Source organism: Pipistrellus hanaki (assembly GCF_964339955.1).
Source record: "Pipistrellus hanaki genome assembly, chromosome: 6".
NCBI lineage: Eukaryota > Metazoa > Chordata > Mammalia > Chiroptera > Vespertilionidae > Pipistrellus > Pipistrellus hanaki.
The window spans coordinates 45,278,267-45,290,599 of NC_140508.1; the positions used below are offsets into that span (position 1 = coordinate 45,278,267).

At 41.9% G+C, this 12,333-nt stretch overlaps 1 protein-coding gene across 3 annotated transcripts in view; it reads right to left on the bottom strand.

Moving 5' to 3' along the window:
- Nucleotides 1-824: 824 nt before the first annotated feature.
- KDSR (3-ketodihydrosphingosine reductase) overlaps nucleotides 825-12,333 on the bottom strand; it is a 30,899-nt gene continuing 19,390 nt past the window's right edge. The window contains exons 7-11 of one of the 3 annotated variants that reach the window (XM_084887296.1): nucleotides 12,221-12,304; nucleotides 9,192-9,275; nucleotides 6,439-6,540; nucleotides 3,330-3,478; nucleotides 825-2,229 (exon numbers count right to left, since the gene is read on the bottom strand). In XM_084887296.1, the coding sequence (XP_084743422.1) occupies nucleotides 3,359-3,478; nucleotides 6,439-6,540; nucleotides 9,192-9,275; nucleotides 12,221-12,304 (390 nt within the window). In that variant the 3' untranslated portion in view covers nucleotides 825-2,229; nucleotides 3,330-3,358. Of the gene's footprint in view, nucleotides 3,479-6,438; nucleotides 6,541-9,191; nucleotides 9,276-12,220; nucleotides 12,305-12,333 lie in introns of all 3 variants that reach the window. The other 2 variants (XM_084887295.1, XM_084887294.1) reach the window with 2 other exon arrangements.

The window sequence follows — 12,333 nt, forward strand, 5'->3', positions numbered from 1 at the left end:
TGAAAAAAAAAGTGTTTTTTATACCTTTTTCAATTATGAAGGGCCCTTGAACACATTTTTAGAATTTCTATGGCTGAATGACATTAAACATTTTAAAATACATACACTTGCAAATATTATAATAAAACCACAACCAACCTAGCAGAGACAGGCACTTCAGAAATGAAACTCACATAATGAGCTACTGCTGGTCAGAGAGAACCAACATTTCAACAGAATTATAATTAAAGTCCTGCCAGAGGTAAGACTTATGCACTTCTAAGTACAGTAGAAAGCGCTGAGTCAATGTGATGATGATGATGATGATAATGAAGAAGAAGAAAAAGGAAGAGGAGGAGGAGGAGAAAGAGGAGGAAAAGGAAGAAGAGGAGGAAGAAGAGGAAGAAGAGGAGGAGGAAGAAGAATACGAAAGAAGAAGGAGAGGGAGAAGAAGGAGGAGAAGGAGGAGAAGGAGGAGAAGGAGGAGGAGGAGGAGGAGGAGGAGGAGGAGGAGGAGGAGGAGGAGGAGGCGGAGGCGGAGGCGGAGGCGGAGGAGAAGAAGAAGAAGAAGAAGAAGAAGAAGAAGAAGAAGAAGAAGAAGAAGAAGAAGAAGAAGAAGAAGAAGAAGAAGAAGAAGAAGAAGGCTGTGTATAAACAAAGTTGTACAAGAATTGAGCCAAAAAGATTAAAAAAAAAAAAAAAACACACCAGAATTTGCTTTGTGATATTTTCATGTTTTAGGTGATTGTAAAGGTTTACAGACCTTTGCAATGATGCTGCTTAAATGTCCACAGTCCTTTCAAATCCCTTCAGGTCAGATTGTTTCAGAATTCACAATTCTTCGCATTGTGAACATGTAAGATAAGGAATATGCTGGATGTTATGAAACATTTGCACAGAATCTGGGACAATCCCTTTAATCAAACCCATGGAAATTCTTTAGGCAAAATTAAGGAAATCCATGAAGAGGCATGAATAAAAATTATCATTATCTCACGTCGGTTCACAGTAGGTTTTACTATCAAATGAATTATGGCACCAAATTGAGAATGATAAGAAAAGCACCTTCGTTTTCAAAGCTTTTTTGGATAAGGACTATGGGCCTGTGACGTCTCTGGCATCGTGCTCTCCACACCTCTGCTCTCGTGCCTGAGCTCCACTGGTTTGGGACATCATCTCCCACCACAGACAGGGGCTTACATAGTTCAGGTGGTGGGTCACCTGCAGTCAGAGTACTATCTATGAGGACACCTTGAGAAATGAATACTGAAATAATGACTATTATTTACTTTTATTAAATGAGTTACCATCTAGGGCTAGATTTCCACATAGACCAGCAGAAGGTGCCAACATGTGAGGAACACTTATGAGAAAAGAATAAAATTGAGAAAAGTGGAGATTTGAATGTAACTGTTTTCTTCACATTAGGAAAATCCAGCTCTTACTCCACTTCAGAGTCTGCACACTATGACTCCACAGTTTGCAGACAATGGTTACTTAAGACTGGAAGATTCCTGACCCCACAGGGGCAACCACCCCCATCAACTGCACTCAAATCATCCCAAGCAACGTATCCATTAATTCCTTTTGTCTTCTCACATCTTGGTTAATAAGACCCTATGGATTAGAGCAATTAAACATGTTACTTTTTCAAAAAAAAATCCTCACCTGAGGACATGTGTAGAGAGAGGAAAAAGATCAAACCCACAACCCAGGCATGTGCCCTGTCTGGGAATTAAACCAGCAACTTTCGATGCACAGAGAAGGCCGACGCCCAACCAACTGAGCCACTCTGGCCAAGCAAACATCTTACTTTTTAAAAATCAAGTCAAGAGGCTCAAAATCTCAAGAGACTTTGCTATTATTTTTAAATCTTTAATCTTTTTCAGTGTGTGTGTGTGTATGTGTGTTTAACAATTTAAAAAAAAAAAATGTGCTCATCAAAAGCAGTGGTCTGCTCTCACCCAAATGAGCTGGAATGTGCTCTGAAGACGCATACTGTGCGAGGAGGGGGCGTCACAACACGATGAAAGTGATAGTCCTTCCTCACGGAGCACAGTGACAGGATGAAGCAGGTCCCGCTGGCTAAGACTCCTCAGAGGCACTTACTGTGGACATCCACTGAGTGAACAACACACCTGTGGTCTGGAAACAGCATTCACGGGACACGAGTCTCCAGAGCTGAACCGCACGAGTGGGGACAACGTTTCCTGAACATGTCCTTCCAAGGGAACGTCCTCGGGGTTGGCGCTGGTCCCAGGGAAAATGGGGTGGACATCTTATTTCAAAAACAAGTATCTTCAAAATCAGCTTTGTGGTCCAACTTTTTTCTCTTAATGAGTGAAATTTAAATATGCTATCACCAGCCTTTCCTAAAAGCTACATATACACTACAAGACGAATGCCACACATTATTTTTCTCTCTGATTTATGAATTCATGAATGAATTGAAAAAGTCAAGTGAAAAAATTTTAACAGGTCTTTTTTCTTTTCTTTTTCTTTTTTTTACAAAAATATTAGAGGAGTATAAGCAAAACTGGAAAGGAAGAGATGAGCAGAATAAACTACAATGGAATGAAACTTCACTCATCATGGCTAGTGAAAAAAATTGTAAACGTTTAAACTTCTAAAATTTTATTTCTCTTCAAAAAACATTTTAGGAAGCTGCCTTTCCCCGTGAGTGAAAAATGAGAAGTGCCCGAAACATCTGAATCTAAAGAAGACAAGAAAGAATTATTTTTCCTACTGGAAAATACCTACCTCCTTCCCTTCTCTTCCCTTCCCTGCCCTCTCTCATCCCCCTTGGAGTTTTACAGGATCAAAGAGCGAGAGAATCCACCAGGGTCCACCAGCAAGCAGTGCGGTGAGCCAGGGACATGATTATGCATTCAGACTCACCAGCAAGGTGTAAAACTCATCTTGAATAAAATAACACTAAATTAAAAAGGAAACAAAAAAGGCCCCAGAAACCCATAAAACTTGCCTTTCATGGAAGGTTTAAAAAGTCCTCACAGCATCTTACATGTCATGAAGTACATTCCTGGACTTGATCTCCATGGGAGAGAAAAGAATAACTAGAAAAAATATAAATGGCCACCTCTGGAATCCTGATCTCCACCCCGCTCACACCTATTCCTTCCCATACGGTCATCACTTCTCCACCCAGGGAATCAGATGCTCTGCAATCCCAGGCCTGCATAGCATTAACCATTTCATATGGAGTTGAACCTCTACCCCCTCGCTTGCAGTCAGGTTGCCAAAGTCAGCTGGTCCCATCTGCCATATTCAAAAGCCATACACAAGTTTCCACGGGCCAAACCCTGGGTCCCCTCCAGCAGCAAGCTGCTCACATTATTTAGAAATACTCTTTTTCCAAGGTTTAGGCAGTTTTGTCTGCAGTTCCATATTTGGTTCTTTCTATCATGCAGCGACGAATTATGTTGTCAAAACTTCCAAGGTAAAACAAAGAGATCATACGGAAAAGGCCCATGGTGACCACCTGCAAGATAAAGGCAGACCCGTGAGCTCAGCCAACAGTAACATACAACAGCTTGTTTCAACAGATTTCAGGCTATGTCTCTAATAAATAGTTTCTGAGCCCCATCTTCTAATCTGCTGCAAGGATAAGTATAATGAACACTTTGTTAAGTGTCGGTAAAACACCGAGGACAGAAGCTGTCTGCTCTGCATCACTGGATACGCAGAGCCTGCCAGATAAGTAACAACAGACTCTATGTCCAATTAACAAATTCAAATTAAACAAAGAACAAAATAGTTTTTCCCAGTAGTTTTGGGGTTCCAGTAGTTAAGGAAAATTCAGTTTAGCATCTCAGATACCCAAACTGCAACCGAGGGTTTTCAGTTGAAGATGTATGTTCTGATCACAAAGCCGGACCCTGTGCAGGTGCTGAGAACAGACAGGGGCCTGCCCTCCGGAAGCTTACTCTCCAGTCAGAAAGATGGTCAGTTAAAGAAAGACAATTACTGTTTCAGAGTTAAGATGGTAAATAACCACATCTGCTAACTTTCACTTTTTATTCTAAAAGACTCACTACCATCCCCTCAAAATGGAATTCTTGAAAGGCATAAAGAATGCAAAGAGAAACATTTTCAAATATACAAGATCTCAAACAATCTGCCTTCTACACTCCCTTTTTTCAGGAAGCTACTAGAACAAGTAAACAGCCAACATGAGGGGACAACAAAGAAAGGCAGAGTCATGTGATACAAGAGGTAGGATCCCATACAAAAGAGAGGCAGAGGGGCTTCCGGGGTAACCATAAAGGGAGTAAGGTGTCAGCTATGCAGACATGGGGGCAGCCAGTCCTGATGGCAGGTTCCAGAAGGAATTCCTTCCAGAAGGTGAAACTGACAGGTTATCTGATATTTCTTAGCAAAGATAAAGATTGTCATTATTAATAATACATAAAAATCATAGATTAAAAAGACCCATAATAGTTTCAGGGAAAACAAAAGGCTGTACAAGAAAGGGGAATTAATTATGTATATATTACATAACTTGGCTGTGAACAGCATTTAAAAAGCCATAAAGAAAAACCGGTTTGGCTCAGTGGTAGAGCGTCGGTCTGCGAACTGAAAGGTCCCAGGTTCGATTCCGGTCAAAGGCATGTACTTTGGTTGCGGGCACATCCCCGGTGGGGGGTGTGCAGGAGGCAGCTGGTCAATGTTTCTCTCTCATAGACATTTTTGGCTCTCTATCTATCTCTCTTCCTCTCTGTAAAAAAATCAATAAAATATATATATATTTTAAAATAAAATAAAATAAAAAGCCATAAAGATGATGATCCTAATGCAGATGTAACATCACAGTCCAGGGAATAGAAATGTATCAGGAGTGGAGTTCAGGACAGATATAGGCCGAAGCTTTGGATCTGACATCAGTTGTATAGACATGGGAGGAAGGACATGACGGCCCACAGAGGACAAGCAGAATTCACGTATGGGATCCACCCAGGCATTCTCGAGTCCATGCTCCATGCCAGGCACGGGCTGTGAGGGAGGCAATGTCCCAAAACATAAGGGCACGAGCATGTCCTCAGAGAGCTTACCTCTAATAGAGTGCCTATGTCTGAGAAGGAATCACAGCATCATGTATATATAATAGGGAAGAGAAGGATGAGGAAAATCAACAGTTAACTCACCTGGACTCTTTATCTGGATGTGGTGACTGCACCTAATTTAGTCCCTTGTTATAAACTATGCATCGGTGTGGGCAGCCCCGGCCCAGGCTGCCTTCCCACCCTCTCCTGGTCCTCCATCCACCTGCCATATCATGGCGTTGTTTTCCATGCTTGCTTTACACTATAGTAGCCTCACTGTGCTATCAGTCTCTCCCAACAGACCGTAAGCCCCCTGGAGTTTACACCTGATTCTCCAGCAGGAACGCAGCACTGAGCACATCAAGGAGCAGTTGACTGTTTGCATCCTGGATGAACTATTGATATAACAGTGTTTCCCAACCTTCTCTCATGATGAGAATCACCTGGTGGAGTTGTTAAAACACAGATTCCTGAATCCCAACTAAGAAGTGCTAAACTAGAATTTTTGGGAACATATAGGTAAAATTGTATACTTAACTAGTGCTCTAAGACAGATGTTATATACAGAGCACTAAGTTAGGTATGCAATTTTACCTATATGTTCTCAAAAATTCTAGTTTAGCACTGCTTAGTTGGGATTCAGGAATCTGTGTTTTAACAACTCCACCAGGTGATTCTCATCATGAGAGAAGGTTGGGAAACACTGAACTATAACATCTGTTCAGGTGGGGATTGTGTTGAATCCTTAACTTGCATCTCCCTAAGCTACCTATGGCCTGACTCATGTAGAAAAGGAGTTCTAGCCCAGCTGGTATGACTCAGTGGTTGAGTGTTGACCAATTCCCGATCAGGGCACATGCCCTGGCTACAGGCTTGATCCACAATGGGGGCGGGGGGGAGGGGCATTCAGAAGGCAGCTGATCAATGATCCTCTCATCATTGGTATTTCTCTCCCTCCCTCCCTCCCTCTCCCTTCCTCTCTAAAATCAATAAAATATATATATATATTTTTTAAAGTAAAGGAGTTCTAGTCTAATAGCTCAATACTGTCAGGCAAGACCATCTCTAAACTACTCTAGAGAGAGAATTCCATTTTCCAAACACTTCAGATCATAGAACCCAGATTCACTCCTCCACAGTGGAGACAGCATTTTCTCTGTGTCTGCAGAGTCCAGCACAGAAGACTTCTTCCCAGTCTAAATTCCTCGTTAAATCTTTAACCCATTTCCCAATGACTTATTCCTGGTAGAGGAAGAGAAAAGGTTGATACTTTAAGAAAATTTTTTCACATGCTCAGATCAAGTTGATAAGTCTTCCTTTATTTACCCTTTACTCATTGAGAGTTAATGAGAGGTGCTGTCTGTCTGTCCATCTGTCTGCTGGCGGAGGCACGGCTTACCTGCTGGAGCCCTTCGGTAATTGAAGTGACTGGAGACATTCCACAGGTCAGGGACGAGAGCATGTACCCATCTGAGCCAACAGAACTGTTAAAATTCCCTTGCTGAACAGAAGAAAGAGAAAAGAGGCAATAGTAGTTACTAATCAACATGTCAGGAGCAGGGAACTGTGTCCGTTTACTTTCCGTAGGATGAGAGGGTAACAAATCATGTGTTGCAGCTCAGAAACCAATGTAGCCTTGGCAGTGGGACTGAATAGCTAGATGGGAGGTTCTCAAAATGTGGGTCAGTTCATGGGCCATGGGTGCCCATGGTGGGGTAGTGGGGTGGTTGTCCACGAGGACAAAATGATTGTCATAATAATACCAGAGTGTTAATGGCCTTTTCCACTGAGTGACATCTGCAAAATGCTGGCTCATTAGCAGAAACCATATTAATAGTGATGTCTCTCCACCACCACACACACTGGCCATAATACATCCACAAAGAAAATAGAAATTTTGAAAAATCTTGTAAAATGTTGAAATGTCAGTTTTACTTCAAAATGGCCTTGATAAGGCAGGAAAATGAACTGTTTTATTAAATTCCAACCCTTGAGGAAATGTCTTCTTGATATTCTGTGTAACAAAAAGGGACGTATGTGCACAGCTGTGTGCCAAACCCGAGAGGCTGCTGCCCTGAAATAAAGGGCTTAAGTCTTGAAACTTGTTTTTTTCATGGAATACCATTTTTAGATGAAAGAACCATTATCAGACCACCTGTGGTTATTCAAGCTCAGTCTTTGAAAGATATTTGGTGGAAAATTCATGATATGGACAGTTTTTGTGGCCAATGTTAAAATCTGAGCTTTCCATTAAACTGTCAACTTCCTGGTATGTGAACTTTCACTATATAAGATCAACAGTGACATTAATGGATGTAATTTCTTGGATATCTCAGGGAACCCATATTTTCCAAATGACTAATGCATGACATTCCCAAATCATGAATGCGTACAAAGCATTCAAAGTGCAAAGACCAATGGGCTTTAATGCAACAGAGAACAAAAAGTTCATTAATTGAGTTTCCGATTCCACATTGCAACTAACCTTTAAAAAAAAATGACTATTCATCCAGTTTGGGTTTAATACTAAAAATGAATGTCCGCCATGATCTGAAAAACTTACAAAATGCCCCTCCATTTCTAACTACACATGAGTGTAAGGCCAGATTTTCTTTATATCCTTCATTCAAAACTACATATGACAACAGACTGAATGCAGAGCAGCTCTGAGAACCCAGCTGTCCTCCAGGAGCACAGACATTCGAGAGACTACCGAGGGGTAAATCAAAGTCTCTCGTCTCACCAAAGGTTTGTTCTGAGAAATAATTATGGATGTAAAGATGTCATATTAAAACGTAACAGGCTTATTACTGGTTATTTTAAATGAATTTCTACATAAATATTTTTTAAATTACAGTTTCCACTTCAAATATGCCAAATATAATTGATGTAAACCAAAGTTCTCTGAAGTTGTCAACCAGTTAGAGTGTAAAGTGGTGAAGAGGTGAAGAGGGTTGAACACCGCCGGACAAAATGAATCCTGCCAAGATACAAAGAGTGTCTGAGATCAGTAAGATCATTAAAAACATGGAGTGTGTTTGCTCTGAGTTGAGATAAGCAGGAAAAACAGAGTCTGCAGTATCCTCTTTCTGTGCCTCTGAGCACAGCAGGGCAAAGTTCTCCCAACGTCTGCATGTGTTTTAATAGAGTTTGAGATTTCCCTTATTCTGCTGAGGTCGGCCCAGACATGGCGTCCTGACACATCTCATTCCAATGGTCCCCAAATTTCCTAAATTCAGTGTGGGTCTCAGGTTTATAGACATCCCTCATAATTGGCTGTCTTTCGGCCATGGGGGGGGGGGTCACAGGAACGGTGTCAAAAGCCTGCAGCACATGTGCTGTCCTACAAATCAGCCTGTGGTTTCTGAAGCTGGGAACCCAAGCTCATTCGGAGGGAATCTGGGCTATAAGGCAGAAACTCAGGGGAGCGGCGAAAGACAGTTCGCACAGAGGACAAACTGTTGACTGTACTGCTGGACTGCCCTAGCAGGAAGGAGACAAAAGCTTCGGACTGCACTGAACCCCACTTCCAACTGCACTGAACCCCAGTTCCAGGCTCATTGGGGGAGAGACTAGACTGTCTGGTAGTGGGCAAAACTCGAGGGCTTGCAATGAAGATACTTTTTTTTTTTCTTAACTACAAAAAAACTCAGTAGCCCAGACGCACATCCGCTAGGTTAATGGGGATGACCCAAGAGCTGGCTGCACTTTCTTATTAGTGAACATTTGGGAAAAGAATTCTGGGAAGCAGGAAGGTGAAAGAAAAAGAGTCTGGCAATAAGATTCCTAAAATAATCTGGAACTGAAAGTCCTGTGGAAAAGAAGAAAGAAGGCAGCATGCCATGTGATGTATAAGGGCCGTGTTGACCCATCACAGAAAAGCCTCCTTTTCTTGTTAAAGAATCAGCATTCCTAGACACACATCCTGGTCAGTCTGTCCTTAGGTTAAGATATGTCATTCATTTCCAGAAGCCTACTTATTAACATGGAATCACTAACGTGTCTCAGGGAAGAAAAGCAGAGTCCCATATTAGATGTGATGAATCTGACTGACCCAAAAGACACAATAATTTATGTTCTGAAATAGGCCGTGGGACAAATATCTTTTCAGAAGCACACAAGCTATTAATAAAGAAAACCAGGACAACTTACTATGGCATCTTTAACAATCTGTTTGGCCACTTGCTCTGGTGCGCAAATAGACGTGGTCTCTGAAATAAGGCGGGTTTCCAAAGGCTAAAGAGGGAAAATAGACACATCAATACCATTAATTTTTTTTTTTTTAAATCAGTCATTTCTTACACAGCCCCCCTCCCCTGGTTTATAAATCATTCCAGTTTTCTACCTTTGAGTAGATTCCTATTTTGAGAATTAGGTCCATCTGGTCTACCTGGTCATTGTGTAAAATTCAGCCAGTAGCTGAACCCAGACAAGGAGGCCTTTGTGTGGGGTCTCGGCTCCATCAAAGCTTAAATGAGAACAAATCACTGGTGCCGGACCAGAAACACCCCCTCCTTGAATCCTCGCTGCTGGCCAGTCCGCTGACGGATGGTATTTGTGCAGAGCCTACACTAGGCGCCCTGAGTGAGTTTGCTCTTATGACCTGCATCTCTATCCTCCCAGGCCAGGGGAGGGCTGGCACCTGGGCAGAGCTGAGGTCCTTAGCAGAGACAGCAGCAGCTCTGTCCAACACTGCCTCTGTTTCTCAAAGGACCTGCAGAGGAGGCAAGGAGGAGACTGGAAGATAAAATATTGTGTGCTCGTTATTGGGTGAGTGCTTCAGAACCCCAGATCTCTGCCTTTTGTTAAAGGTCCAGCTCAATTGTCACCAAGGTCAAAAAGTCTTTCCTGAACCCTTAAGTAGCAAAAATTTCTCTTCCCATCTTTAAACAAATCTGCCTTAATATATATTATAGCTACTTCTATATTTACAACTTACTTCCTAAGTTCTTTGTGGATAGAGTCCCCCTCCCCCTCCCTTTTTTTTGGGGGGGAGGGTCTTCTTTGTGGCACACACACACTCAAAAATTCTTTGAAGGGGAATTTCAGAAGTTTCAAAACTGAACCCTTAAAATGCATGAAACTGTGAACTTTATTTACCATGCAGGCTTAAAGAATTAAAATTAAAACCAGAGATCATAATAATCTGGCCACTCAGTGTATATTCATTATATTCTTAAAATAGAAAGGCACCTCACTTCATAAAAGGCCAGCAGCGAATTAAGAGAAAAAACCCTTTTGAAGGTGTCATCACTCTCATTCATTCTTCCAGACCATCAGGCTCTGAAAACCACATGTGGCTAGATACACATTAGATTTAAAAGCACTATGGCGCCCTCTAAAGGGCTCACAGACCATCACAGGATTTGATTTTCCCCAAGAAGTTGGCCCAACATTTACTTTAGTGGAGGAAAAAAAACAAAAACCTAACTTACTAGTAACATCAAAATAAAGTCTTCACAGGGAAATCACCTGTCAGCGTTGGCTTCACACTAAGAGACTGCTTAGCAAATGCTGCAAATCTGCTTAGCAGACTCCCTGCTTACTTTAAAACAGACATTTGGCTTAAATTTACTTCTTTGAAATAGTCACTTTAAAAGAGGCAGAGCCAAAGAGAAATGAAAAAAGCTTCTAAATCATAAACACCTTTTAGCAAATGCTAGTATACGGTCTATGGAGCATAAGTGCCCATTTTTATGCCCTGGAGTTCACAGTAAGCATTCACAGAAAAGGGAAGAGAAGCCAGGCCGGTTCAAGGCGATAAGTTCTGATTGATTCCTTTCTTCTCCACTTGACTCATTTGCTCAGGGACTACTATGTGCCAAGGCACAGAGGAAACTCCTTTGTACAAAACCCAAAGATCGATTCAGCTCAGGGTATGATCCTATATATACTGAGAGTCCTATATACACTGTAAAAACCCACTGGTGACAAGCACCACGAAGGAATAACAAAGCCAGAGGATGCTGGCAGAGACGCAGAGGGCAGGGAAGTGACCTCTGTACAGAGAAGGGCAGGAATAAAGGAGTTGGCCATTCAAACATCCAGTGGGACAGCAAGAGTGAAGCCCGGAGGTGACAACAGGCCTGGCAAGCTCACAGAACTGAACTTAAGAGGAGAAAATACTGTGGCCGCCAGATGGCGGGGTCCAGACACTGCGGGCCTTTATTATCATCGAGGCCTTTGGAGTTTGTTCTAGGCATGGTGGGAGCCACCAGAGCCGTACTCTCCTGTGCACAGCCACTACCAACATGCCATGTTTAATGTTAACTTTGAATTAGCTAAAATTAAATAAAACTAAAAGTTCAAACTTTCAATCCCACTTGCCATATTTGGATGCTCGGGAGCCATAATGTGACTAACCATATTAGAGAGTGAAATGCAGAACATTTATGTCATTCTAGAACATTCTATCGGGCTGTGTTACCTAAGAGGTGTTGGGTCTTTTTTTTGTGTGTGTGTGTGTGGTGTTTTTGTTTTTTGCACAAGAAGATTTTAAGCAGGGAAGTGACAAGACCCAAGTTAAGCTTTAAAAAGGTCACTAGCGACTTCATGAAGAACAGTTTGAAGGCAAAAATATCAGTGGCTGCCACTGTTAGAATGGTAGTGACATGTGCAGTTAAAAAAGAAAAAAATCAGGTCAGATTCTGGATATGTTCTGACCGTGGAACCAAGAGGGAGAATCAAGCTGGCTTCTCATCTCCACCTGAGCAGCCGGGTGAGCGTTGGGCGCCTGATAATGAAATGAAAATAATGAGGGGGAATGAGAGGGAATCAAAAGGTCCGTTTTGGAAATGTTATGTCTGACATGCCCATTAGACCTCCACAGGGACACAATGGATCAGCAACCAGGTCTTTAAGTTCAATGTAGAGAATATGGTTTTTAAAGAATATCATCTCATTAGTTAAAAATACAGGCTGTCCTCTCCTTCATACAGAAAATACCTTATTACCTCAATAAGGCTTCAAAGATTATTAGAAAAACTGGTGGCTTTTGAAAATATAGCTGCATTGTCCAAGATTAGGAATGGAAGTTCCAGAAAGTTCAGAGGCCTCTCTAGCTAGCACATAAATTGAAAGGAACTCAATTTTCTGACTGATAAAAATGGCCTGCAGGCTAAAGTGTGAAAAGAAAAAAAATCAGAAAAGAGCTTTCCAGCATTAAAGACTAGCGTGCTTACCTTTGTTTTGTTTTCCTCTGCAAACCCAGGTGTGTCTGTGTCAGGGGGGTAGGCGACGGTGACATAGACATTGTATGGCTTCACCTGCATTTCAGAAACAACCGTTGTACCTT